Source organism: Panthera onca, chromosome B4 (genome assembly GCF_046562875.1).
Source record: "Panthera onca isolate mPanOnc1 chromosome B4, mPanOnc1 haplotype 2, whole genome shotgun sequence".
NCBI classification, from domain to species: domain Eukaryota; kingdom Metazoa; phylum Chordata; class Mammalia; order Carnivora; family Felidae; genus Panthera; species Panthera onca.
This window is the reverse complement of record NC_138345.1, coordinates 131,566,459-131,594,260: the sequence shown is the minus strand read 5'-3', so window position 1 is coordinate 131,594,260 and position 27,802 is coordinate 131,566,459. Positions and strand designations below refer to the sequence as shown.

The 27,802-nt window shown below is 61.0% G+C and overlaps 1 protein-coding gene across 4 annotated transcripts; it reads left to right on the top strand.

The window, feature by feature from the left end:
• The first annotated feature begins 1,238 nt into the window (after positions 1-1,238).
• Positions 1,239-26,268, top strand: KCNJ4 (potassium inwardly rectifying channel subfamily J member 4). 4 transcript variants are annotated; one of them, XM_060656342.3, is made up of 2 exons: positions 1,239-1,715; positions 23,001-26,267. In XM_060656342.3, exon 2 carries the CDS (start codon positions 23,040-23,042, stop codon positions 24,414-24,416), a length of 1,377 nt encoding a protein of 458 aa, XP_060512325.1. In that variant the 5' UTR covers positions 1,239-1,715; positions 23,001-23,039; the 3' UTR covers positions 24,417-26,267. The 4 variants fall into 4 exon arrangements, with proteins under 4 accessions (XP_060512325.1, XP_060512328.1, XP_060512326.1 ...); XM_060656345.3 differs by lacking the exon at positions 1,239-1,715 and adding an exon at positions 2,732-2,849 and having other exon boundaries at positions 23,001-26,268; XM_060656343.2 differs by lacking the exon at positions 1,239-1,715 and adding an exon at positions 4,457-4,673 and having other exon boundaries at positions 23,001-26,268.
• The last annotated feature ends 1,534 nt before the right edge of the window (positions 26,269-27,802 follow it).

Sequence of the window (27,802 nt, the reverse complement as noted above, 5' to 3'; positions counted from 1 at the left end):
TCTCGGGGAAGTTCTTCTGGCTGTCTAACTATAGGTATTCTCTCCTCCCACCACCGGTGGAGGAGCACTTCCCCTCCTCAGAGGGTCGGGGTGGCCAGGGGCGGTGAGGGGCCGGGGGTGTACTCCCCGCAGCCCAGAGTGTGGGGCCCAGACCTGGGGGGACGCCGGGGCGGGGATCCTCCCTTGCAAAGACAGTTCGGAGTAATGCGGGCGCAGAGACCCGGAGACTGGGTTTGGGTCCGGCTCTGCCACCTCTGCGTGACCTTGGGCGAGCTCCTGACCCTCTCTGGCACTCAGTCTCCCAGTCTGTAAAATGAGGCGCCGCTGTCTAGGCGGCCGTGAGGGTCCCTCCGGCCAGGCCACCTCCGTCTCCCCGAGCACGGTGCGTAGGGTCTTTAAGTGCGGGTACTCCCGGAAGGGGAAGGGGAGCGCTGAGCCGCGAGGCCGGGAGCCACGGAACCCAGGACAGACCCTCTCCCACCCACCCCCTTCCCGGCCCGGAGGAACCCAACCGACCCGTCCCTGGGGGCCAGGAAACCCGGGAGCGGATTCTCGGAATGGGTTCTGGGAGGAGCGCTCCGGGAGGGAGGCGGAAAACCCGGGCAGGATCGCGGGCAGGAGCGGGGCCGCGCAGCCCCCCGCCCCCGGCCCTGCCCCGCGCGGCCGGCCGGCGGAAGGGGGCTGGAAGACCCGCCGGGCTGCGGGGAGGGGGCTGGGCCGGGGGCCCGCGGGCCGCCGGGGGCCCGGGCCCTGGGGGGGGGGGGGGGCGCGCGGCCTCCGCACTGGGGCGCGGGTCACGTGTGAGGAGGGGCGAAAGTCTCGCAAAGCGGGGCGGCGTGCCGCGAGTTGGGAGTTCTCGGCACGCCGCGGGCGGCGGGAGCTCGGGCTCCCGGGCGAGCCGGGGACGCGGCGGAGGCGCGGGCCTGGGTCCGAGACAGCGGGGGCCGCACCGAGAGTGGGAGGGGGAGAGAGACGGAGACGGACAGACGGGGACCGGGAGGAGGACAGATAGAGACGCGCAGGGGAGAGAGACAGGGCAGAGGCGGAGGCAGGCAGGGGAGACACCGGGAGGGCGACGGAGACGAAGGGACCCCGCAGGGAGACACGGAGAGAGCGGCAGCGGGAAGGAGGAGACCCACCGAGCGACAGAGATCCGGGGAGGCGGGCGGGGGGAGGGGGCAGCCGGGGGAGGTGGCGGCGGATCCCGGGCCGGCCGGCCGAGGAGGAAGGGGGTGGGGGTGGGGGGACAGTGCAGCGGGGCAGGGAGCGGAGCGCAGGGCGGGGGACGGCGCGGAGTGACGGCGCGAGAACAGCAGGGGGGGCGGCGGAGGGCAGGCGGCTGCGGCGGGGGCGGGGGGCGCGAGCGCGGGCGGCCGAGCGCCATGGGCCCCCGGACCCCCGCGCTCTGAGCCGGGGCCCGGCCCGACGATGCTGACGCCCAGGCGGCGCCGGGGGCGCGGCGCGGGGCAGCGCTGAAAGTTGGGCGGCCCGCGGGGAGCGGCGCGGGACGGCCCGGAGGCGCGGAGACCCGGAGACCGACGGACACGTCCACCTGCAGCCGGGGAGGGGGGCGGGGCCGGCCCGCCGAGTTCGCGGGGAGGGGGCGCCGGGACTCCCCTCTCCCCGCCCGGGACGCCGCCCGCCCGACTGCGCCGCCGGGGGATGTAGAGCCCGCTCGCCGCCTCCTGGACCTTCGTCGGAACCTCCGCCCCGCGGTAAGCCGGGCCCACGCCCACCGCTGGCGTCGTCCGTCTGTCCGTCCGGCCGCGTGCGTGTCTGTGTGTCCCGTCTGGGCTCCGTGGGCCCCGCCCGCCGAGCACCTTATCCCCGCGGGTCTCGGATTCCAGGCGCGCGTTCAGCGCGGTCCGACGACTCCCCGGGAGCTGGCAAGCTCTGTCGCTCTGTCGGTCGGTCGGTCGGTCGGTCGGTGGGAAGCGCGAAGGTCTGGGTTGTGGCCGGCAAGGCCGCGAGAGGTGGGCGGAAGAGGCCTTGACCTCCTGCCCCGGCCACGACCTTTCCCTGCCTCCACCCACCCCCGGTTGTCAGCCCGTTCTGAGGAGCTTCGAGGCAGGTGACTTGTGGCAAAGGAGGGGGGGGGGGGTCCCCTTTCCGCTTCCCCAGCTGCAACTTGTTTGCAAAGGGCCCTGGCCCTCTGATCTGACCGAAGACGACAACGTCCCACTTCTCATGCTCTGAGCACCTACTTTGGGCCAGGTGAGCCCAGGGTGCGGTCCAGTAAACCAGGTAGAGACTGTGGAGAGAGGCAAGGGCTGCTTTTCCCTCCCTGGAGGAGAGCCCCAAGGAAAGAGGTCTGAATGAACCCCTGAGCAGGGAAACTTCCCTGCCTCCCCACCGGCATCAACACCACACTTCGGCCGTGGGTGCCTAGGCTGTGAGATGGGGAGAGAATACAGGGAGGTGGCAGGTGGGAGTGTGATGGAAGCACCGGAGGCAGGGCAGCCTGGCCAGGCCGGCAGGTGAGGCCCTCAAGGCCAGTAGGATGCTTAGCAGCGGCTTGGGGGAACCGGGAACTGAGGGATGGAGGTCCCAGGGCCACGCGTTCGAGACCCAGAGAGGAGCCAGACCTCCTGTGTGTGTGTGTGTGTGTGTGTAAAATGTCTGTTCCGCTTCTCCCCACATACAGTCCTGTGACCTCCAGGGCTTCGGCAGTTTGGGGAGCTGTTGGCAGGACTCTGGGGGCCCTGCGAGCCACGCAAGCCCTGCCTTGGCCTGGGATGGGAGCAGCCACAGCTAGAAGAGGTGGTGGGTTAAGGTCTGGGTTGCAACATGGCAGGAGCACGGGCTGCTGGCCGTCGAGCTGACCCATATCCAAGTTGGAGCCTGGAGGGGTGAGCCTAGAACATTCGACCGTTTTCCACAGGGAGGCGGGCTCTTTTGGGGGCTTTCCACCCCGGGCAGGGGGCTTCACACACCCTACATTCAGGCTCCTGGAAATCAGCTCACTAGCTGAGGGACCAGCACCCTGAGGCAGTCGCTCTCCTCCCCGACCCTCAACTTCCATAGCTGTGGAATGAGGACACAGCTCCCTGCCCCACTGACCTCTAAGGGCTCAGATGAGCGGAGGGCCGTTCACAGACTCAAGAAAGTGCTAGGCAGACGGCAGTAAGGATTCCTTTTACCTTCAGGAAGGTGAACAGTTAACGGGGAGGGAGTATATGGCCTCCAAGAGAGGATTGACCAAGGAGGGGAATGTCCAGGAGTTAGAGGGGCATCTGGGGCTTGGGCGCTATTCCTCAGGAACCTTTGGGGGTCCTGGAAAAGGAAGCCCCTCTCCCCATGAAAGCCTTTGGGGTGACTGGGAACAGGCAGAGCTGGCCTTGAGTATCTGCTGGGTGACCTTGGGCCGCTGGCTCGACTTCTCTGGGCCTCAGTGTCTTCACCCGGAGAATGGGGACGTTGGTACTGACTCCACTGGGTTGCCGAGCGATTTGCCGACTATTTGAGGCCTCTGAAAGCAGCTTGCAAAAGCCTGGAGCATAGTAGGTTCTCAGACGTTTGCAGAAACCAGGATGAAGTAGCTCTAGAGGCTGTGGAAAGATTTCTTTGCTTCGGATAAGAAGGAAGGGGAGGAGGAACAGTGTAGGCTTACAGGGCGGGTTGGTTCTTAATGTGGATCTGGGGGAGGCGGGGGCGAGTGCCGAGGGGGGTGTGAGGAGGAGGGGCCCCCTCTGCGGGGACCACTGAGTCACGAGGACATGGAAGCGACATGACAACCAGCAACATGGTAACCAGGAGACTCGTGGCGGTGGGAAACGGAGCTGGAGCCGTGTGTCGGGGAGGGGTGGGGGGTGGCAGTACCGGGGCTGGAGGGTCCGGGGAAGAAGAACCGGGCTGGTCTCCCAGAGGGAGTAGCGGGGAGACCCTGAGGTCAGGTGGGCTAGGGTGGAGAGAAGGCGAGGGCAGAAGGAGAGGCGACTCTAGGGGCCGCCGGGCAGGGGGCTTCTCCCGCACCTCCCCAGGCTCCTCGCTCCTCTCCTCCACATCTCCACTTTTCATGCCTCTCCCCCTAGGATGCCAAATTTGGCTCACGCAATCTGTCGTCTCTCTTCTGAGATTGGCACCGGGACCAAAGCCGAGTGCATTACATCACCGCCGCTCCCCCTGCACGAGGAGAGGGAGGGACAGAGGGCCGGGGGGCAAGTGGCCAAGCCTCAACTTTCATTCCTGTCTTCCTGCTCACTCTTGCTGCCTCAGTCCCAGGCGTTGGGGGCTTCCGGGGAGCAGGCAAGCAGGGCCTGGAGGCAGGACGAGGGCTCCCATCTTGGAGAGATCCCAGGGCCAGGGCCGGAGGTCAGACCGCGTCGCTGTCCCCCTGGCTAGGTGGCGCCTGGGAGGCAGGGAGCCTAAGTGCAGCACATTCTGTCATCGCCTTGCCGTGTGACCTTGGGCAGGTCCCCCCGCCCCCCACCCCCGCCCTGTGCAGTGTCTACATCTGTGTGGAGAACAGTTGGCCACTCGAGAGCTTGGGGACTCTCCTGAAAAAAGATGCCCTTGGGTCCTGCTGCGCTCCTGGGCACAGAGGAGGAGTTCTGCATTTTCGGTGGCTCACTGTGACTTTTAGCAAGACCTTAGACCTGCGTCTCTTCACCTGTCAAACGGGGTCGACAGAGCCCTCAAAGGCGCTAAATGTGGAAGAGGTACGAGACACGCAGGTGAGAGACAGGGGAAGAGACAGGGGGGTCTCTGGCCCTGAAACCACAGACCCTCGGGGACCCTGTGGCTCCCGGCAGGCTGGGCTGGAGGCGACGGGGGCAGTAGACCAGTATCTCCATACAGACAGAAGGCTTGGCCCTTAAATCACTGGGCTGACGTCCTTGTTCTAAAAAACGGAAACCGAAGCCCAAAGAGGGAAGTGGACCCCCACCCCGAGGCCACAGTGGTGGTTTGGGGGATAGAGGAAGTAGAGGTGGGGCCTGAACCCGGGGCTCCTAGTTCCCAGCCCTGCCTAGAAGCAGACAGGCAGGCAGGAAGATACCTACCCCGTGGAACACTGTGGCAAGACTGGACAGGACCCAGGAGTTTGAGGGCCCCGTTCTCACTGTGGCCTCCTCCGTTCTCCCTTCCTGCTCCTTGGCTCCCATCATCTCCACCATCCCTGGGCATTAATCCCTCCTTCGTCTGGTCTGTTTCAAGAGCTCCCTTTTGGGCTTATGTTATTTTTTTTTTAATATGTAATTTTTAAAAGTTTATTTATGTATTTTGGGGGGGGGGAGGGGCAGAGAGAACGAGAGAGAGAAAATCCCAAGCAGGCTCCAAGCTGTCAGCGCTGAGCCTGACACGGGACTCAATCCCACGAACTGTGAGATCGTGATCTGAGCTGAAATCAAGAGTCGGCTGCTTAATGGACTGAGCCACCCAGGTGCCCCTTGGGCTCATTAAAAAAAATTTTTTTTAAGTTTATTTATTTTTGGGAGAGAGAGAGAGCACGCAAGCAGGGGGAGGGCAGAGAGAGAGGGAGACCCAGAATCCAAAGCGGGCTCCGGGCTCCAAGCTATTAGCACAGAGCCTGACCCGGGGCTCGAACCCACGAACTGCGAGATCATGACCTGAGCTGAAGTCGGGCGCTTAACCGACTGAGCCACCCAGACACCCCACCTTGGGTTCATTTTAAAGTGAGTTTCAAGCCGCTCAGGCAGCGACACGCTAGATTTGGAGTTCAGCTAGAAGATTATGGCCCCTTCTAGAAGATTCTCAGAGCTGGAGGTAGAGAAAGATGGGGAGCCCCTGGATGGTTTGTGAAGTAGTGAGCTCCTCATTCCCAGAGCTATTTAAGCAGAACCAGATGAGTACCTGCCAAGACCCAGTGAGTCCTACTTTACGGGTGAGTTTGAATGACAGTCCCGCCTCCAAAATCCCAGGAGCCTTTCCTATCCCAGGAGCGGCTGGGACGCAGCCGTCGTTGCTTGCCCGCTTTCCAGCAAGGAAACTCACTGTTACGCCGGGCATTGGGCTGGGAGCTCTTTGCAAATACTTTCGCTTGCAATCCTCCCATCAACCCCGCAATGTCGATTTGATGTCCCTGTGTCACAGATGGGGGAGCCATGGCTCAGAGAGTCTATGTGATCTGCCCAAGGTCACACAGCAGGGAAGTGAATGAGTCTGGATTTGAGTCCTGGCCAGTCTGATTCTCGGGGGCTGTCCCTGGGACTTCCTTGAGAAAAGAGTGGAAAAAAGTCCCTCCCCTGGGCCGGGGCTTGGCAAGAGATGATGTGTCGCCCCCACAGCATGACACCCCCTCAAGGATCCTCTGGGGGCTCCATTCTGGAGACATAGTTATAGACGTGCACCCAAGGGAGAACTCACTTTACAAGTGGGAAGACCGAGGCACAGAGACGAAGAGTGACCCGCCCAAAGGTGCCCAGAGAGTCAGATTTGGGCCAGGGGTCTTTCCCTGCGCTGGTGAGGCAGGAGGTTCCTTTGGGCCGATGACGGTGTTAGGTCTGGGATTGGGGGTGCAGGCGGCTCGGTGGTTTGGCAGAGGGCTGAGAGAGAGTGCTGGCTCCAGGCTAGGGCCGTGGGGAGCGAAGTCGGCCTCCAGAACGCGGGAACGCGGAGAAGGGAGCAGGAAGAGAAATCAGCAGGGACAGCGGGTCCACTTCTGTCCTCCCCTGGGCCCTGGTCCTGCCCGCAGATGTCCATGTCAGACCCCCGGTGAAGTCAGGGGAAACTGTGGGTGGGGCCTGCCTGGCACGAGCGGAGGCTCTTGGAGCTAGCCTTGGGTGTGGCTCCCTGTGTGACCTTAGGTTAGTTCCTCACCCTCTCTGAGCTTGGTATGCTCACCCGTGTGAGCAAGAATCTGGACCGAATGATCCGTTTCCCAACGAACGTAGCAGCCGCTGGGCTGTCATCCCAAAGTGCTCCTCCCATCCCCACGAGGACCCTGGGCCCCGGGAAGGGGCAGGCAGGAATCCTGGAGGTTGGCATAACCTTTAAGCCTCCTCGGCGACTCAGCCCTCCTTGCGGTGTGGGGGGAATCTCCGGGCGCAGCCCTTCTTCTCCTTTTCATCTTTATTTTTCTCCTGCTCCCTCTTCCCCTTGCTACGTGGGCTGATCGCTGCTCAAACTTTTAATTCAGATGGTAATTGAAATAATAATATGGGCTGAGGCCCCTCTGCTTGTGACGCTGCAGCTGGTGGAGCTCAGCTATGAATAGACCCTGAGTCACACACGCGCGCGCGCACCCGCTCCTGCCGGCGCGCACACGGGGCTCACGGGGTGGTGGGTGGGGTGCAGCGTGGGGGGGCAGGGTGGGCTCATGCTCCAGCTGGCTCTGGGGTCTCGGCCCCCCACTCTCAAAGGCCTGGGACCCTTCTGCCCCCTGCCACCCACTCCCTGCTCCCTGCGGCACACTGGCAAGACTTGGGACATCGGTGGTCTTGATTACCGGAGGGGAAACTGAGGTCCCAGCAAGGGGGAGTGGCTGGCGGGACGCAAATAGAAAGGGGCCCGGACTAGGTTTGAGCTGGTGGGTTTTGCCCGATTCTTAGACCCCTGTCCTGCCTTAGGGCACACAGGCAAATGGGGGAGAGGAGTACAGGGGTGTGGCGCCGTCTCCCTTTGGTGTCCCCCCTGCCTCAGTCTTCCCAGCGCACGCTCGCACCCCCTCTCACACCTTCCCTCGGGCGCACACCCAGACGCTCAGCTGCTCCGAGACGCGGTGCTGTTGCTTCCTGGCTGGGCTGCAGGGAGGTTTTCTTGGGGGGTCCTGCTGTAGGAACGGGGACAGACCCCCAAGTGCCAGGCTCTAGGCGAGGCTTTTGTGTTCATGATCTTACTTAATCCTCCTTGTCACCCTCCGTTGAGGAAACTGAGGCTCAGCTAGAGGCAAGAGTTTGCCCAAGGTCCGGCGGGGTGGGCTCAGCCGTATACCATCATCCTGCCGGAATGTTCCCAGTTCTAGCCATTCTGGGACCCTCCATTTGGCTTGCTGCAGGAGGAAGGGTGTGTCTCTTCCAGCCTGGGGCTCCCCTCAACTCCCCCTGCATTCCTCCCTGTGGCTACCTGGCCAGTTGTTGACCAGCTCTCGTGCCAGCAGCAGGAGATCCGGTCTCGGTGGGCAGGGGGAGGGGACGCGTCCATGCGGGGCATTGCCAGGCCAAAGAGAGAAGCTACCAAGACGGGCGGTCCTTGGTGTTCCAGACCCCAGCTGGAGCTGTGCAGGGAGAGGGCCTTGCGGTACCCTGTCAGCTGGGAGATTCGGTCTAGGCCTGCTGGGTGTGCCCAGCAGGGGCCTCCGGAAGGGCAGAGGGGAGATGGGGCTGGGCACGGGGAGTGCGGTCGAGCAGAGTTACCCCTGGGCCTGGGACGATGGAGAAAATTCTCCCCAATGTTTTCTGGTGGCCCCGTCGTCTCCTGTATCTGCTCATTCTCCAGCACTCTGCTAGGACACGGAGCCGCTGAGCCCAGAGACCACAGTGAACTGCCCAGGGCCCCTCGTGACTCCCCTGCCTCCTGACTCCCCTGACGACACCTGCTCTCTGATTTAATCCCAGTTTAGCCACTCACTTACCCCTTGTGACCTTGACTGGGACGAGGACCTTTGCTCCTCCGTGAAGCGGAGGCAACCTGCGGCGATGGGGGGCTGTGCTTGGCTTTTCCCTTCTGTTCCCCGTCTGCTCTCAGAGCTCAGCCCGGCTCCACCTGGGCAGCGAGATGGGAGGGGACCCGCTAGGCCAGGGAGGAGAGGGTGCATGACTGTGCGGGACTCATCCCATTTTACTGATGGGGAGACTGAGGCCTTGGGGAGGGAGTTTGGCCAACCCTGATTGGGTGGCGTAATTGGTACCAGGTTTTACCATCTGGCCTCTGGGATACCGCCCCCCTGCCCTCGGCAAAGTCTCTCCCCCACCCCGCCCTGCCGCTCCCCTCCCAACCTCTACCTTTACTCCAAACCCACACTGTAGGCCTGGAAAGAAGTCCAAGCCCCCTGCCCTGGAATGGGGGCCAGCAGTTTGGAAACTCCATGGGGCCATATAGGGGAGGTGGCAGGCACAGAACTGGAGGTGACCTGGCTGTGGGTGGTGAGGTGGGGGAGGGCAGGAGGGGCTCAGTCACTCTGGCACGTGACCCCTCTTGTTAAAAAAATTTCTTTAATGTTTATTTATTTTTGAGAGAGACACACACACAAAGTGTGATTGGGGAGGGGCAGAGAGCGAGGGAGACAGAGAGTCTGAAGCAGGTTCCAGGCCCCGAGCTGTCAGCACAGAGCCCCACACGGGGCTCAAACCTACGAACCGTGAGATCATGACCTGAGCCGAAGTCGGATGCTTCACCGACCGAACCACCCAGACGCCCCAACGCCTCTTGCTAGGGAGCTCACCATCTCTTGGGGCAGCCCACTGTGTCTGGAAGGTTCTGCTAATTGGTACCTGCCTCCCTCTTTGGCTTTCGCTCGGAGGGCCCCAGCCTCTTCCCTATAGGAGAGGTGGCCGGCTATCCCGTGCCCCCGAGGCTTCTCTCCTCTGGCCTCCCTGGTCCCAGCGGAGGCCTGTGGATGGGAGACAGATCTGGGTTGAAGTTCACCTCCACCCCTGAGTGTCTATGTGGCCTCGGGCAGCCTATTCACTTCTCTGAGCCTCTACCCCTGACCTATGGGGTGGGGTGGGCTTGTTGATGGGAAGATCCATGAGCTTTGACTATAACATTAGGCCTCTTGTTGCCTGAGCTGCTGGGTGGCCCGAACCGGTCGGTGGCGACTCCTCGCAGGTTTCCAGGCCCCAGGCCCCAGGCCCCACACCTTCACTGGCCGTCACCTTCCGATACTGCCTGTCTAGTTATCTTGGGTGTCAGCGCCTGAACTCTCTGCCGAACCCTCCAGACCTGCCCGGGTGGGGGTAGGGCTGGCTGAGTACCAGCGCCGGGCCGAACAGCTGCAGACCCTCAGGCCGCCTGACCTTGGAAAGAGCCTCTCTGGCTGGGTTTCAGAGCCATCCCCCCCGACACTGGGCAAGAGCTGGGCAACAAGGAGGGGAAGGAACCAGGTGGGGCGGAGAGCAGGCTTGGCCTCGTGCTGGAGCTGGCCTGGGTCCCTGAGGTGACAGGCCAGGGGACAGGAGAATGGACCGCCAGCTATGGGAGGGGGGTTACAATTATCAGCTGCATTAATAGCACGGCGGAGCCTCCCCAAGCTCTAGTGGTTGCCTAAGGAGGGGGTGAGCTCCCTGTCACGGGAGGTGTGCAAGCAGCTGCTGAATGACATCTGTTAGGAGGACAGCAGCAGTTTCTCATACAGGGCCAGGGGAAGGGATTAGACCCAGAGCCCAGAGTCCTTGTTGTGTGGGCCTCAGTGCGGAGGCCCCGTGGCCCTAAGGGCCTAACAGACCGTCCCAAGTATTCCCTCGCGACCTTCACCAACTCTCCCCACGGCTGTGCCCTCCAAAAGCCCACGGTCAGTATACGGTATGTTTGTTTTTACTCTGGGTCTTGGTCCGAAAGTTTAAAAGCTACTGCCCTGTATAGAAATCCTGGAGGCAGCGCTGGGAGACGCTCTGCGTGCAGATTCCTCTTTCTCCAGGATGCTCAGTTCCTAGGAATGTAAGTGCCAGGAATTCCAGGATGTCACTATTCTGTCCTCAGACCTCCCTTCCCTGGCCCAGCAGCCCGCTTGGCTCCAGGCCGTCCAGTCCCCCCCGCCCAACCACCCCCCTCTCCAGGGCCTACATCCCGCTCTCTGCCCAGCCCAGCCCTGGCCCAGCCCTGCTTTTTCTTCGCACTTCCTGCTTGCCCCACATCTTCCTGGGGACAGGAAGCCCTCTGGCCTTGCAGACCCTTTGTCCCCGGGGCCTCACCTGTTTCCCCGGGGACCTGGGCAAAGCACGAGGTGTGTCTTACCCGCTTCTCTTCCCCGAGCACGTGGCAGGTACTCAGTAAATGCTCGCTCCTTCCACAGCGGTTTATAGAGAGCACCGTCCGAGGCCAGGCTCTGTGCTGAGTCGGAGACACACGGGGCAGGAGGGCGGAGGTCCCTGCAGCTCAGCGGACGTTTAGGGTGAGGAATGAATGAATGAATGAATGAATGAATAAACGAATGAATGGAGTCTTCGAGTCTCTGGCCTCAGGAGCCGGCTGGGCGGACGGTCAGAATGGGGAGCACGTAGCGCTCTGCCTGTGTGTTAGGCATCCTGCTAGGGACAGTCACTCGTGTCTGTGGATGAGCAGGAGTGTTGGGGTAGAAGCAGGGGCTGGGTGTTCCTGCCGCCGTCTCTGGCCCTTCTGAGACCGGTCCGCCTGCCCCAGCCTCCCCGCCCTCCTCCTCCGGTCCTTGGAGCTTCTCTTCTGGGCCTGGAGCCCTTGTTGTGAATCGGGGACACCCAGGGGCCCCCCAGAGGACACGTCAGAGAAGCCTATGCTCTGTGGGAGGGTGAGGCGAAGGCCTGAGGCCTCAGCCGTCCTGCACTCCCTCTGGTGCCACAGAAGGTCTCCATCTGGCTCCACTCAGAGACCACCTCCGCCTGAGAGGTTCTCCCTGACTACGGGGACAGGAATAACTCCTCCTTGGTCACATTCTGTCATATCCCCTGCTTGGATCCTTCGCGGGAATTATGGACGAGCTGGAATTAGCTTGTTTCTCGGTCGGTCGTCAGAGGTTTGTTAAGGGTCCACTCTGTGCCGGGCACCGGGGGCCGGGGGTGAGGCAGAGAGCAGAGGTTCGAGGTCCCTGCACTTAAGGAGGTTGTACATGAGATGGGCCCAGATCGGATAAATGCCGTGAGGATCGGGAGGCCGAGCATGGGGGGTGGGGGGAGGGGGGCTCTTGGAGGAGGCAGGCTCTGACCCACGCCTGAGCCGTCGCAAGGTGTGAGCAGTGGCGTCTTGGCGCATTTCAGCCCGAAGGAACGGCCAGAGTAAAGACCGGAGGGGAATACGTTCGCCGCGTTCGAGGAACGGGAAGGAAGGCTGGGCAGGGGTGGGGTGGAGAGGAGAGGCCCAGGGCCGCGTCGTGGGAAGTCCAGAGGGCTCCAAGCCGAGGGGCAACGTGGGACTGCAGCGGGGGAGGCCCTGGAGTCGTCTGGCCACGACGTGGCGTGGCGCAGGGAGGACGCTGCAGGCTGGACGGACAGAGCGTGGGGCCGTCCACCTTCTTGGGGGAGCTCCCGAAACCCAGGTGAGGTTGAGCGTAACGGCACCCACCTCCGGCGTGGGGTCAAAGTTGTGGCCAGGGTCTGGCCCACAGCTAACGGTGTTAGTTGCTACACCATCATTAGCGTCATGGCGATGATGGCGTTGGGGGGGTTGAAGGGTGACGCCCCAGTGTTAGCTGAGCAACCCTCTGGGCCGGGGGTGGAGGTCACAGACTGCGCTGGGGAAGGCTGGGGAGGGGTCGTCGGTCGTCTCGGCAGCGCTGGGTCGGCAGTGCCCCTTTTTAGCAGACGCTGCTGGGGAGCAGGAGGTCACTCTGCCCGCTGCTCCCAAGGACGGGTGGGGCGGTCGGCGGGAGGGGACCGGTGGTATTTTAGGCCAAGGCAGAGCCTGGGAGCCGCAAGAGGCTGCAGGAGGGAGAGTGAGGGGGCCATCCGGAGAGGGGCCTTCAGGCCCGGAGGACTCAAGGAGGAAGGCAGGGGTGAGCCAGGGCCTCCCTCAGAGCTGCCGAGCCCTGGAAGGGAACCCTGGAGGGGAACGTGGATGCTGGTAGAGTCACCCCCTTCGAGAAGGGCTTCTGCACCTTACGGTTTATAAACTCTTCCTGTCCGCCACTCCTGTTCATCTTCGCAGCATGCCTAGGAGGTGGGCGTCATTCCTCCCCATTTTACGGACGTGACTCAGAGAAGTTAAGGCATTTCCCCAAGGCCACACAGCACAGAAGTTAAGGAGTCTCAGGCTTTCTGGGATCCCGGGCCCTTTTGAGGACCTTATGAACGCTATCAGCCTTCTCAGAAAAATACACATATGTGTGCACTAATTTTAAAACTTTCTATGTGTCTTTTTTTCTGTAGGTAATACATTCATATGGTTCTAAAATTAACAAGACACAAACAGGAATACAGTGAGAATTCTTCCTCCCACCCCATCCCCAGCCACCTGCTTCCCCTCCCCGGAGACAGCCAGTGTCACCAGTTTCCTGGGTCTCCATCCACAGACAAGCCGAGACAAGCAAATATGTGTGTCTATAAATTTCTTTCTCTGCTTTTTTACACAAATGGTAGATACTACGCTCAACGTTCATCGCTGCTGCCTTTTTTTTTTTTTTCTCTTAAAAACACATCTTGAAGACCCGCATCACTCCTTCCCAGGCTCCCTCCTCCTTTCCCCGCCGCCCCCCCCTCCCGGCTGTGCGATGTGCCGTTCATGGGTGGGCATTGGCTTCTTCCAGGCCAGGCTGGGCATACAGGGCTCCTGGCTCCCCATGCGCGTGACTGTCTGCGGGCTGAGGTCCCAGGGGTGCCCCCAAGTGCCCCAGACAGTCCGTCCCGTGCCTCTTCCGAAGCCACCCAGGCCCACGCAGAGCAAGACAGGAAGCAAGCCTGGGACTTGGCTCAGACTCCCCTTCCCTGACCCTCCCTTCTTCCCGACACCTCTTCTTAGGTGTGGCCTGTGGGCCCATCGGAGAATCCAGAGAATCCTGTGCCGGTGTGAGCGAGGGACAACAAGCCCCCATGCCGCACAGCTTCAGGGGACCTCCTCCCCCTGCCGTCAGCCCCAGCTCCTGGAGTCTGGTTTGCTAAGAAACCAAGGTTGGGGTGGTGGTCTCCAAGCCCGCCCTCTGCTCCTGCCCCCCGGCCCACCACAGCCGCTCTCCCCACACCTTGCCTTCTCCTGTTGCCCATGTCCTCACTTCACCCCTTGTGGCCAAGGGAGGGACAGCATCCAAGTGGAGAAGGGACATGGGGCCGCTGGCCTTGTGTGGTCTGCGCTGGTCAGGGCCAACTGGGCAGCCCTGCTAAAACCCCTCTTCTGGCTTTGGGGACCCCGCTGTCCTTCTGCTCCTCTGGTCTTCTGCCGTGCTGGGTCCGGGTCCTCTTTTGCGGGCAGGAGATGCCCAGCGGCCCCGGGGCCCTTCCCTCTTCTTCCCGGCATTCTTGCCCCAGGCGGCTGCATCCGGTTTGCACAACTTAAAACACCGCCCCGGGCGGTCAGCACCTAACATCTGAGCCCGGACCTCGGGGTCTGACATGCTGTGGATTTCTCTACCTGGACCCCCACAGCCACCGCACGCTGGAAACAGTCACTCCTTAAATCTGGTCCTCTTTCAGCGTCTCGTTACCTGCTCCCAGCACCCCTCTTCCCAATCGCCCCGTGCAACCTGCCACCAGGCCCTGCGTGGAAATTTAAACGGTCAAACCAGGCAAACCCCGACCACCTGCCCACCTGTGTCCTGTGGCCATGAGGATGAACTCCGTGATTCTTCCCCCCACCTCTGGGGCCTCATCCTGGGCAAGTTCTCTCCCCCTCGTCTTGCTCACTTCACTCCCATTACCCGGCCTGCTGCAGATTCTCGACTCACCAAACTCTTTTCTGGAATGTTCTACACACCAGCTTTCACACAGACACACGATTCTCCTCACCGGCTGGACTCCCCAGTCACTCCTCAGGTTTCAGTTTCAATGTCACTTTCTCAAAGAGGCCCCAGGGGACCCCCAGCCAACCAGAGGCCCCTGTCCTCTCTCATGTCCTGCCGAACTTCTCCTTCAGGCAGCTTGCCACAATTTCTGACCCCCCGTCTATGCAGATGCTTTTACGTGTATGGCATCTCTCCGCAGCTGATCCAGAAGGCTGGGTGGGTCCACGGCCTGGGTCTGACCCGCAGCAAGGGCGCAATAAATAGCAATTGAGCAACTTTGGAGGAGGAATAAGCAGCAGACCAGGCCCCTAGAGGCCCCAGTAAGGCCGTGGGGGATCGAATCCCACCACCAATGAGAGAGCTGAGGATGTTTTAGAAACAAGAAGCCTTCAGGGATCTGCTCTCGCCTTCTAATCCCTGTATAGAAGGAGGGCACAGGTGTTTGGGGACAGTCCCTTTGGTGGGACTGTCTGGCCAATAGAGGGGGCTCCTGCAGGGGTGGGGAGCATTCCGGCAGGGCAGGGGCCAGGCGCTGGTGGTGCAGTAAAGGGCACGTCTGCAGGTGGGAGCAGTGACCCTTGGGTCCTCCAGGCACCAGCTCCTGCTATGTGACCATGACCAGAAGGTAGGAGGCCTCTCTGGACATTCTAGGAAACTAATTTTCTTTCTTTCTTGCTTTCTATCTTTCTTTCTTTCTTTTCTTTCTTTCTGGCTTTCTTCTCTTTCTTTCTTTCTTTCTTTCTTTCTTCTTTCTTTCTTTCTTTTCTTTCTTTCTTTCTTTCTTTCTTCTTTCTTTCTTTCTTTTCTTCTTTCTTTCTTTCTTTTCTTTCTTTCTTTCTTTCTTTCTTTCTTCTTTCTTTCTTTTCTTCTCTCTTTCTTTTCTTTCTTTCTTTCTTCTTTCTTTCTTTTCTTCTTTCTTTTCTTTCTTTCTTTCTTTTCTTCTCTCTTTTTCTTTCTTTCTTCTTTCTTTTCTTTCTTTCTCTCTTTCTTTCTCTCTCTCTCTTTCTTTCTCTTTCTTCTTCTTCTTCTTCTTCTTCTTCTTCTTCTTTTTAAGTGTTTATTTATTTTGAGAGAGAGGGGGGGAGAGGCAGAGAGAGCGGGAAAAAGAGAGAACCCCAAGCAGGCTCTGTGCTGCCAGCGCAGAGCCTGACACAGGGCTGGAACTCTCGAACCACGAGATCATGACCTGAGCCGAAACGAAGAGTCGCACGCTCGACTGACTGAGCCACTCGGGCGCCCCGCCGGGGAACTTGCTTTCTAAGCCTGCTCACCTGTTGGCTGAGTGGCCGGGAGGGGGAGCTGGGAGTTGAGGCGCAGAAATGGAGGAATGAACCAGTTCACGTCACACCGCTCAGAGCCCCTCAGGGACCCCAGCGTCTCCCGTGTGTCTGGCTCTAAAATCAGGGACCAGGTCCTGGCTCCAACTCGCCCCACGACCCAGCTCCTCCTTTCCCCAAAGGGCTGACTTCACAGAGTCAGACTCGATAAATGTTTACCAACTGGAAGAAACAATGTGACAGTGTTCCTTTGGGGCGGGAGCCTAGGGCGCCCACTGCCTGGATCCAAAACCTGGCTCTACCGCTAATGAGCTGTGTCACCTTGGACAAGCTGCCGGACCTCTCTCTGCCTTAGTTTTCTTCTAAAGTAGGGATAATAATGGTAACTTCCTCTGAGGTCATGGTGAGGATGGCAGGAATTGATCAGCATAAAGCACTCAGACCAGCGCCGGCCCAGAGGAAGCGCGTGCTAAATGCTCCGCGTGGATTTTGCAATGTCACACCGTTGGCCAGTGGGGGAGGGGGTGCGTGTGCAGTGGGATTTCGGGGTATAGAAGGTGCGAGGGAGGAGCTGCGTTCACTGGGCACCCCCTGGGGGGCCTGCACGTCTGTGACCGTTGGCAGCCTGCGTCCGGCCCTCACGACCCCCCTGCAAGGTAGGCATCACCACGCTCCTTTGCCAATGAGGACACCAAGGCCCAGAGAGAGGTCAAGGAGTCTGCTGGAGCGAGGCGGGACCCGTCCCACTTCCGGGTCAGCCTGGGGAGAGGCCGAGGCCACGGCCCTCACTCAGCTCCTCCCTGTGCTGGTGTCGGAAAACGAACCGGGCGGGGCCGTGTGATGGGCGCAGGGCCGGCTCTGGGGAGCTGCGGCTGAAACTCAGGGGAGGAGGTCAAGGGAAGGACTGGGCAGCCCCGGGGAGTGATTTGTACCCACTTAGCAATCATTTACTCCGCGCGGGGCACGTGAAGGGCACGATCCCATTTGTTCCTCATTACAGTTTTATGAGGTAAGGACTATTGTTAGCAGGGACCAGAGAGGCTAAGTGATTTGCCCAAGGTCACGCAGGCGGAAACTGGTGCAGAGAGTCCAGAGCTGAAGCCACGGCAGGGGGACGATGAGGGCTCTTGAGACTCATGACGAGGACGTGGTCAGACCTCCTGGGGCCTGAGCAGCAGGTCAGAGCTGAATGAACCCTCCCCCCCCCCCAACCAGGCCGGCCAGGCCGGAGAAGCCTCAGTCAGAGCGGGAGAAGGGGCAGGCCCCGTGCTCCTCGCGGGGCTGGGAAAGGGGGACAAGGGCGTTCATTCCTTCCACGGCCCCCAGGGAAATCCTCCCACCCTCTAGAACCCGTCCTGGGTGCACTTGAGTCAGGAACCCCTGGGCCCCGCCTCGCCTCTATTGCCCTGTGTCTGCTCCCTCTGGTAGAAGAAAAGAGTCAGCCTCCCTGTCCAAACCCCAGAGGGGTTCAGGGATGAACGGGGCTGAAGAGACTCGGGAGCACCCACCAGATCCCCTGCCTTGTTTCGGACTCTGTGATGGGCGCCTTGTTTCTCTCCCACTCTCCTGCCAGGGAGCAAACATGGTCCCCCATTCTGCAGGTGGAGGGAAGGAGCGCCTGGCCGGAGCAGCTTAGTGGTGAAGCCAGGGCTTGAAGCTGGGTTTCCCGACTCCCTGTCTCGTCATCACCGTCATCTTGGTCAGCAGCACCGCCACCATCGTCACCTGCATATTCTTCGCATTTTGCCGGCCCGGCGTTTCTGTTCCAGGCCGGCCGGCGTTTCTGTTCCCAGTAGTTATAGCACATTGGTCTCAACAAAGGGCCGGGTGAGGTAGGTACATCGGCATCCTCTCCGCTTTGCAGATGAGGACACTGAGGTCCGAAGGGGACATGCTGGGAGGTGACAGAGCTGAGACTGACAGCCAGGTTTTACCACCCAAACGCGAGGGCTTAGCCAACACGTTGTTTTTCTGAAGTCGAAAAGGAGCCGGGTGGTGCAGACAGGTGGTGAGGGCCAAGGGGCTCTGAGAAAGCAGGGCTGCGGCTGGTGGGACAGCCAGGGAAGATTCAGAGACTGGGGCCTGGGGGTGGGGGGGGGCTGGGCCTGGGGGGCTGGGGGGAGGGGTGCTGGGAAGAGGCACAAGGGATCCGCGTTGGTTGCGCAGGGTGTTGTGGAAAGTGAAGGGAGCCGGAAGCCAGACTGGGGACCGGGGTGAGCCGGGGACCTGGAACCAGCCGGACCTGAGTCAGAATCCCAGCTTTGCCACTTCTGCTGTGACCCCGGTCCTCGTCCCCACTCCCCCCACCCCCAGCCTGTGATTCTTCAGCTCGGAAGAGAAATAATAACCCTGCTTGTTGCTGTGATAGGTGCTTAATAAATACTTGCTAAATAAACACAGGGTTGCAGTGACGCTTCGGGGAGATAGACCAGGCAGTGCCTGGCAGGGAGCTGACACTTCCAGAGGGTTCCTTGCCTGGAAGCAGCCACAAAGAAGGAGACAGTGTCAGCTGGGCCCCAGGGCTGAGCAGTAGGACCTCGGGCAAGTCACTTCATCTCCCCTCTTGTCCCATCCAATAACAGTTAGATGCATAAAGGCCCTGCAGGCCAGCCTGTCCCTAAGCCGTCTGCCCCCTACGAGAGCCTGCCTGCCTCAGGTCTCTGGAGGGGCCGCTGCTGAGGGCTCGAGGGTGGGGTGAGATGTACCCGCAGCCCTCAGTAACTCTCCCGTGAGTGGGGTGGGTGCACGCAGGGAGATTTGCCCTCGTAGCCTGCCGGGGTTGTGGGAATCCGCCTGGCCGGCTGTCACTTTACCAGCTTTTCTTTCTTTCTTTTGAAAGTCTATCTATTTCTTTAGAGAGGGAGTGGATGAGGAAGGGGCAGAGAGAGAGGGAGAGAGAGAGAATCCGGAGCAGGCTCCACACTGTCGACACAGAGCCCAACACGGGGCTCGAACCCACGAGCCGTGCCATCCAGACCTGAGCCGACACCCAGAGCCCGACGCTTAACCCGCTGTGAACCACCCAGGGCCCCCTAGCAGCTTTTCTTTTGCAAAGGAAGTTGTGGGCCAGGAGGGGGGGCATATGGTGTCGTAAAATCAGAGGGAAAACAGAGTGACGGGCGTGGGGTCTTTTCCCTGCCTCCTCTGGACCCCTGGCAGGCAGGGTGCCCAGCCCTCTTCCGGAAGGAGCAGGCTAGCAATAGCGCCAGTGAGCCGACAGCTCTGGGCCTCACTGTGCCACAGCCCTGCTCTTGGCCTCAGTTTCTCTAATTGTCCAGTGAGGTCTGGTCTAGGGGCTCCCGATTTTGGATGTTTGCAGCACAATCAAATTGAATGGAAAAACGTTTTTTTGGTAACGGATACAACACTGCGAATCCTTCATTTTGCCAAGAAGGGACGCTAAGTTGTTTTTTTATTTAATTTATTTTAAAAAATATTTACTTTTGAGGGGCGCCTGGGTGGCTCAGTCGGTTGAGCATCCGACTTCGGCTCGGGTCATGATCTCACGGTTTGTGGGTTCAAGCCCCATGTCGGGCTCTGTGCAGACAGCTCAGAGTCTGAAGCCTGCTTCGGGTTCTCTCTCTCTCTCTCTCTCTCTCTCTCTGCCCCTCCGCCACTCACACTCTGTCTCTCTCTCTCCTTCAAAAATAAATAAACATTTAAAAAAATATTTACTTTTGAGAGAGAGAGAGTGAGCAGAGCAGGGGCAGAGAGAGAAGGAGACACAGAATCAGAAGCAGGCTCCAGGCTCTGAGCTGCCAGCACAGAGCCCGATGCGGGGCTCGAACGCACAAACTGTGAGATCGTGACCTGAGCCGAAATCGGACGCTCAACCGACTGAGCCCCCCAGGCGCCCTGAGACGTTAAGTTTTTAAAGGCAGCCAGGATCTTCCAAAGAAAGAAAGTTTACCATGAAAGGGGTCCCAGGATGCACTCAGAATAAAGGATAGTGACCAGCAGGCGAAGCTGGCCAGGAAGGGGAAGGACTTGTCCAAGGTCACCCTGCACGGCAGGGAGAGGGGCCCGGCCTCCCAGAGCCTCCGCCGTAGAAAATGTGTTGAGACCGTGTTTTCTTCCACGTGTGTTCGTTTCGTGGCACCCTTGTTGCAAGAGAATTAGACCAGCTCCCTGCCTTCCAGAACAGTACGGTTTAATTGGAGGCACGATCCAGGCACCTGCACAACCAGGGCGTGCGCTCTAATAAAACGTGTATTCAGAGGAGGGTGCCCAACTGTCGATGCCTCTCGCTCCTCTTCGACGATCTGTGCCCTTTCTCTTTCGCGCTTTCCCCGTGGGCCCCTGGGCCTTCGCCAGGAAGCCCTGTGTGACAAACGAGGGAAAGAAAACCTGGCTGTCTCCCGGTGGTCGTCACCCGAAAGCACCATGCCAAGGTGGTACTTTGCACGTTTTGGTCGGGCGTTGTGCGGGGGCAGCCCACACGTTGACAGGTGAGCCTGTCACTCCTGCCGAGGAGTTAGCGGTGACGGGAGTGTTCGCATCTTTGAGCGGGTCACCGCAGACCGGGCCCTCGCCAACCGAGCGTCTTCAGGGGGGCAGGCTCCTCCGTGGTGGAGGGTGGACGGGTCTGGGGGTAGCTTTCCCAACAGCCCCGAGCGGACATTCCCGAGCGTGGCAGAGTGAGGGGCGCAGGGTCTGGATCACCGCAGGGGTGGGGGACAGGCTGAGCCCCCACCGGGCTGAGATGTGAGGCTGGCGGGGATGGGGTGATGGAAAGGTAGGGGCTGGGGCTGAGGGTTGAAGTTGGGGGTGGGGGAGCGTCAGGTGGGGACATGCGGAGCCTCGGGGCTGACCCCGGAGCATGGGGCTGGGCTGATTCCTGCCACTTCCGCTCAGGAAAGGCGGGGGGAAGTGGGCAGTGCTGGTCAGGGAGGACCGAGAGCCGAGAGCATTCAGAGATCTTCTCCCTCACCCTCACCCCCAGGGCCCTCCTAGAGAGTGAAAGCCCCATAAAGAGCCTTCTCCTACAACACAAGTCCCCTTGGGCAGAGAGCCAGGGGTCCCCAGCACCCTGGGTTTGGGCTTGGCCTTGGGTAGGCCCTTCACCCTGTCTGGGCCTTAGTGTCATCGGTCAAAGGCCAGGTCACCACACTTTGTCCCCTCTGCCCCTCTTCCTGAGGCATGCGGCCGGTGGGTCCAGGGCATGCGGGGGCCAAGCAGGTTCCCCCTCTTCTCTAGCCCCAAACCGCCCTCCAAGTACTCCAGGGAGGACGCCCTTCTTTCCAGGGGCACCTTAACCTTCCAGGAGCTCTGGAGCGGGAGTGAGGAGCCCTGGGTCAGGGCTGGCCCACCCCACCTCACTCTGGGACCCTTAGCAAATCTGGGCCTCAGATAGAAAATGAGGGTCTTGAAATCAGTGATCGCCCGTTCCTTCTGGTTCTGGTTCCTTCTGTGGTGCTAATGGAGGCGTTCAAGACAGTGGGGGCAGAGCAGAGGGAGATGTTTAGTGAAGGAAGACCTCCCTAAAAACTAGAAGGTGCTCCCGGCCCTGACCACCGGGAGCCCTGGCTGTTGTTAGGGCTCTGGGGGAGGCGACAGAGAGGGTCCGGGACTCCCGGCTAAAGTTATGACCTCTTAAGGGCCGGCACTGCACGCCCACATTGTCTGTTAGGTCTTTGGACTGGTGGGTCTCACCGGTCCCATTTTCCAGAAGAAGAAACTGAGGCTCACAGCAGCCAAGTAACTTGCCCGTGTTATGCGGCGGATGAAGGACTTCAGTGCATGACTGTGGGACCCAGGGAGCGCCTTTGAGGTGGGGAAAGAAGAAGAACCCAGAGTGGGGGGTGATCGCGGGGGAGGTGGGGGGCAGGGCTCACTCTCCCCAGGCCTGGCCGAGGGAGGGAGTTTCTCCCGGGAAGAGGCGCAGGCAGGCACCAGGCTGTTGATCTCTAAATTATAGCGTTGGCGCGCACTGGTTGCTGCGGCAACCGAGTTGTCCTGAACGGGGAAGTGTATAAACATTGCCACAGATGCACAATTAGATCAGGAAGAAGAATAGAACAGAAAATAGAAACTTCCAGCCTTATATAATTCTGGGCCAAAACGTTACCGGGAGCCCGGGCCCAGGCCCAGCCCTGCCAGCGGCTGCCCTCCCCGCCCCACAGCACCCTGTCTCTGCCGGGGCCCCAGTGGAAGGGAGGGGTGAGGGGAGGGTCTGCCCTCCGTGGGCCCAGCTGGTGCGCCTGCCACCCGGTGGGGTAAGGGCCGTCCGCCTCCACTAAAACAGCTGAGGACGCTGACAGGTGACTCCTGCTCTCGCCGGCTTCCTCCCGCTCTGGAGAAGCGGGAAGGAGGACAGCAGGGTGACCCGTTTTAACTGAGCACCTACTATCTCCTTCGGTCCTGTGAGGTAGGGTTCTGATACCCATTTCGCGGGTGAGGAGACCGAGGCTCAGAGACGGGACACGAGTTATCTGAGGTGTCACGGCGAGGCAGTAGGCGTGCCTGCCTCCCTGCCTCTGGGTCTCCACAACCGTGAGCTCGAAGACGCTGACGGCACCCGGGGAACTGAAGGTTAGACACACCTGAGTTTGGATTGACGCATCGCATCGGCTGTGTGGCCTCGGGCAGGTCACGTCCCCTCTCTGAGCCCTGTTCCCCCCACCTGTGACTTGTAGAAACATTCTCTGTCCACTCTGTCTGCGAATGGCAGTCACTAGCCGCAAGGGGCCGCCGAGCACTTGAAATGCCGGCAACTGAACTTACAACTGTATTTAAGTAAATGTCAAAAGCCACAGGTGGCCTTTGGCTGCTGTCCTGGACCGCGTGGGAGGATGTCCAGCCCCAGAGAGAGACCCAAGAGGGCAGAGGCTGGACCCAGGGAGGTGAGCGGGGGGCGGGCCAGCGCATTCACAGCTCCCTCTGCTCAGGGCGCTGGGACAGACGGCATGAGGAAGCTCCCCGGCCCTGGTGGGGGCCAAGGAGGGTTGGAGGGGGCAGCGCGAGGGGCTGTCCTGGTGGCCTCAGCTTCTCGTCCCCGGAGGCACTGGCGCTGGTCCCGATACTCCCTGCCTGTCTGCAGAAGAGGCTGATGTGCCACATTCTGCGCGCAGGGAGAGGGGGGCCTGGGCCCTGGGCCAGGCCCCTCCCCTTGTGAGCATCTCTGCGGGGGGAGCGGGGACAGGGGAGGGGGAGGGGGAGGTCCCGGGCCACCGGCGTCTCACGCGTCTCGGGCTTCTCCTCCCCAGGCCCTGCGTCTTCCCAGGTGACCACGCCGGCTTCAGGACATGCACGGGCACAGCCGCAACGGGCAGGCCCACGTGCCCCGGCGGAAACGCCGCAACCGCTTCGTCAAGAAGAACGGCCAATGCAACGTCTACTTCGCCAACCTGAGCAACAAGTCGCAGCGCTACATGGCGGACATCTTCACCACGTGCGTGGACACGCGCTGGCGCTACATGCTCATGATCTTCTCCGCGGCCTTCCTCGTCTCCTGGCTCTTCTTCGGCCTCCTCTTCTGGTGTATCGCCTTCTTCCACGGCGACCTGGAGGCCGGCCCGGCGGCGGCGGCGGCGGCGGCGGCGGGGGGGGCGGCGGCGGCGGCGGCGGCGGGCGGGGGGGCCCCGCCGGGCGGGGGCGCGGCGGCCCCGGCGGCCCCCAAGCCCTGCATCATGCACGTGAACGGCTTCCTGGGCGCCTTCCTGTTCTCGGTGGAGACGCAGACGACCATCGGCTACGGGTTCCGGTGCGTGACGGAGGAGTGCCCGCTGGCGGTCATCGCCGTGGTGGTCCAGTCCATCGTGGGCTGCGTCATCGACTCCTTCATGATCGGCACCATCATGGCCAAGATGGCCCGGCCCAAGAAGCGGGCGCAGACGCTGCTGTTCAGCCACCACGCGGTCATCTCGGTGCGCGACGGCAAGCTGTGCCTGATGTGGCGCGTGGGCAACCTGCGCAAGAGCCACATCGTGGAGGCCCACGTGCGGGCCCAGCTCATCAAGCCCTACATGACCCAGGAGGGCGAGTACCTGCCGCTGGACCAGCGGGACCTCAACGTGGGCTACGACATCGGCCTGGACCGCATCTTCCTGGTGTCGCCCATCATCATCGTCCACGAGATCGACGAGGACAGCCCGCTCTACGGCATGGGCAAGGAGGAGCTGGAGTCGGAGGACTTTGAGATCGTGGTCATCCTCGAGGGCATGGTGGAGGCCACCGCCATGACCACCCAGGCCCGCAGCTCCTACCTGGCCAGCGAGATCCTGTGGGGCCACCGCTTCGAGCCCGTGGTCTTCGAGGAGAAGAGCCACTATAAGGTGGACTACTCGCGCTTCCACAAGACCTACGAGGTGGCCGGCACGCCCTGCTGCTCGGCCCGGGAGCTGCAGGAGAGCAAGATCACCGTGCTGCCTGCCCCGCCGCCCCCGCCCAGTGCCTTCTGCTACGAGAACGAGCTGGCCCTCATGAGCCAGGAGGAGGAGGTGATGGAGGAGGAGGCCGCGGCCGCCGCGGCCGTGGCCGCAGGCCTGGGCCTGGAGGCGGGCTCCAAGGAGGAGGCGGGCATCATCCGAATGCTGGAGTTTGGCAGCCACCTGGATCTGGAGCGCATGCAAGCCACCCTCCCGCTGGACAACATCTCCTACCGCAGGGAGTCCGCCATCTGACCTCCAGGCCCCGCCCTCGTCACTTCCCACAGGAGCCTCTGCCCCGCCCCCCCCGGGGGAGGGGTGGGACGCCAGGACACGCCCCTCCACGCTCAGGACAGAGCCGACCCTGGCTCCGTGGACCTTCTGGAGGGAGGTGGGGGCTTCAAAGACTGGGGAACCCCTCCCTATCGACTCCAGAGCCCCGGCCTGGGAAGGGCCCAGGACACCCTCTGCCCTGTCAGCCGACCCGCTGGCGTCTCGGGGACCCCGGACCCACCACCCTTTTCCCACCGACACTTCAAGGACGTGCCCCCTTTGCTCTCAGAACCTTGGGGAAGGCGGCTGGACTGCTGGGGGGTGGGCATCATGGGGTTCTGGGGTGGGCAGGGGTTAGTGCTGGGGGGAGGGAGGGCGGGGGTGCGTTTCTTTTGCATGACTGTGACCTGTTGCTCTTGCCTTTCTTTTGTAAATACCTATAAATGCAGAGTTGGAGGCACCGAATCCACCTTCTGCTATTTGTACCTGCAGGACAAGGAGGTGCGGTCCCTCTCGGTGAACCCCTCTCCCACCCCTCCCTGCCCGTCAAGCCTAGCCCCTTCCCCCTGCCCCGCTAGCTGGCCGGTCCCCAAAGCCAGCCATCTTGGCCCCTGGATGGTGTTGGGTTTGGGCGCAGAGGTGGGACCCCAAGGGGCAGGATGAGGACCGTCCCCACCCCCACCCCCGTGGTCCCTCCAGGTCCCCGGGGTCCGGCCCAGATTGACAATGGAGTTTGTAACTATATATTTTTAATAAAGTATATGGTCCACTAGGGGTAGGCTGGCTGGAGATGGAAAGCTGGGAAGAAGAGTTAGAGAAAGAGAGGCCGAAATGATGTGAGTGTGTCTGTGTGTGGTATGTGTGTCCCTTTCTGAGACACTGACCCCTGGAGGGAACTGTATCACCTGCCATTCTCCTTCCTGGGAGCCAATGGGAAAGATCCCGAGGGGGCTTCAGAGGACCTGGGCTTGGGTCGGAGCTTCGCTGCCTCCTAGCTGTGTGGCGGCTAGCAAGTTACCCGGATGCTCTTGGCCTCGGTTTCATCATCTGCAGCATGGGACGAACCATCGCTCCCTCCCAAGAGATGACGGGCAGGAAAGCCCTGGGTGGATGTCAGCTGACCCTCTGCAGCTCGGGGAAGAGCCTGCATCTACACAGCGCACACACGAACACACCCCAGGCTGGGCTGGTGAATTTGGCCTCGGGACCCTGGTGGGAAGGGCTCTAGGGGGCAGCTGGGAAACCCGGTCTTAGTCCGACTCAGTCTCTGTCTCACTGTGGGTGGGACCTTGGGTAAGTTCCTTCCTTTCTCCGGGCCTCAGTTAGCCTGAGCTCTACAGCGAGCCACCCCTCAAACCTAGACGACGGTGCTTTATTCTTCCTCGAGGTTCTGCGGGTGGGCTGGGTGCTGCCTTGTCTGGTTTCTCTGGGCTCACTCCAGCGGCAGGGCTCAGCTGGAGTGCCACCTAGGCGGCCAGGCCCAAGCGGGCTGTCCCCCCCACGTCAGGTGGTTGGTCTGGCTGTTAGCTGGGGCCTCTCTTCCTCCAGATTCCTTCAGGGCCTCTCAGGACAGCAACCTGAGACGGTGAAGGCAGGAGCTACCGGGTCTCTGGGGCCTAGCCTTGAACTTGGATAACATTGCTACCCCATTCTATTGGCCAGTCGGGTCACGAGGCCAACCCAGAGCCGAAGGATGGGAAATCGGGCTCCAGCTTTCGGGAGCGCGGTGACGTCGCACGGCCAAGGGTGGGACTGTGGGCGTACTTGGTAGTCTATCACAGAACCTTTCAGTCTGAGTGCTCCTTCCAGCCATGCCTCTAAGCTACATGCCAACTGTATACCCACGGAGTATACAGATTCCTGTTCCCAGGAATCTTCTGGGTAAGGGTGCCCCCACCTTACCCAGGAACCACAGGCAAGGTCACCTACTGCGAAGTGCGATGAGCTCCTTCGTGAACGATCGCCTCCCACCAGTGCTGGCCACATGGGTGCCATTTGGGTAAAACGCTGTGCACCCCACGTGCTTGAACAGCTTAATAAGCGAACCCGGGATCCAAGCCCCTCAACAAATCACTGGTCCTAATGCCTCCCGTTAACATGACACCCTTCACATTCCTTCGTCCGCTGAATCCTTACCAAATGTCAAGAGGCGGGGAGGTAAGGACTGTGGTCTCACTTTACACGTGAGGAAATGGAGGCCGAGGAACTAAGGCGCTGGCCTGAACCCAGGTGAGGACCGTCAGAGGCCAAGAGGCCTGCGTCCCTTTCGCTCCCCCTCTCCCCGGCAGGGACTGAGTGAGGGGGAGGGGCTGCCCCATCCAGATTTCCCAGAGTGCACTTGTGGCCTTTGGGGGCCTGGGGTGGGGGGGGGGCCTACGGGGGACCACTCAGCAAGACAAAAGGGCAGCTTCCCAGTTGCCCACGTTCTCAGAGGGTCCCTTAGTGCCCTTCTGCCAGGCGGGAGCACCCCGGAGTCCTTACCTCCCACCCAGCTCATCAGAGATGTCCCTCTATTCTCCCCTGCAGGCTCCTGGGTGGGCCTCACCAATCTCATCCTCTCCTGCCGACCTCATTCCCAGTATGCTTTGGTGCCTGGGTAACCAGCAGTCCCTAGGGAGGACCTCAGACTCGGGCACTCTGAGCCCCCAGAACATATCTTAGAGGTTAACATAAGGGCACGATCTAGAGGACACGGGGTTGGAAAAGCAAGGACTGTCTGGGGTGTCAAAGAGGAGTGCCGTGCCCGCGGGCAGGGGGCAGGGCCACAGAGCTGCAGGGAGGCTCCCGGGCCACTCGGGCTGCTTGCAAACCCCTGCTTGCTCGGCTTGGTGCTGACTCACCTTCCCTCTCCCACCTGCTCCCCTCTCACAGCCCTCCCACCTGCCCTCCCTCCTGCTGCTGGCAGGCAACTCCTCTGATCTGTCTCACTTCACTGGAGTGGGGGGGTCGCTGTCTCTGGGGTGGAGGAACCTCGGGTATCATGAAGCCCGGAGTCACAGAAACGGGCTGGCTGAAGCGGGGGGGGGGGGGGGGCCGCTAAGCCCCTCCTCGCTGCACCTGCATCTTCCAGGCCTTCACCTCCCCTGCCCTGCCCTCCCCCTTCAGTCACAGCAGGGGCAGTGGTGGGCGGCTGGGAGGGAAGGAATGGAGAAAGGGATAGCAGGTGGGAGAAGGAGAGGAAGAGAAGGGGGGGGGGCAGGGCGCGAGAGAGGGTGTGGTCTGATGGAGCTGAAAAACACCCCCTCATCTTGCCTCAAATCCCACCTTTCAGGCATAATTCCTATAAATCCACCTCTGCTTCCTTCCCGCCAGCTTCTGAAAAAGTTAAAGCCCCTCCTTATCTTTGCTGGCCCTTCGTTAGGTCACCG

What these genes read in the sequence shown, in the direction of transcription:
- KCNJ4 (XM_060656345.3), top strand. Translation starts at nt 23,040, where the DNA reads ATGCACGGGCACAGCCGCAACGGGCAGGCCCACGTGCCCCGGCGGAAA.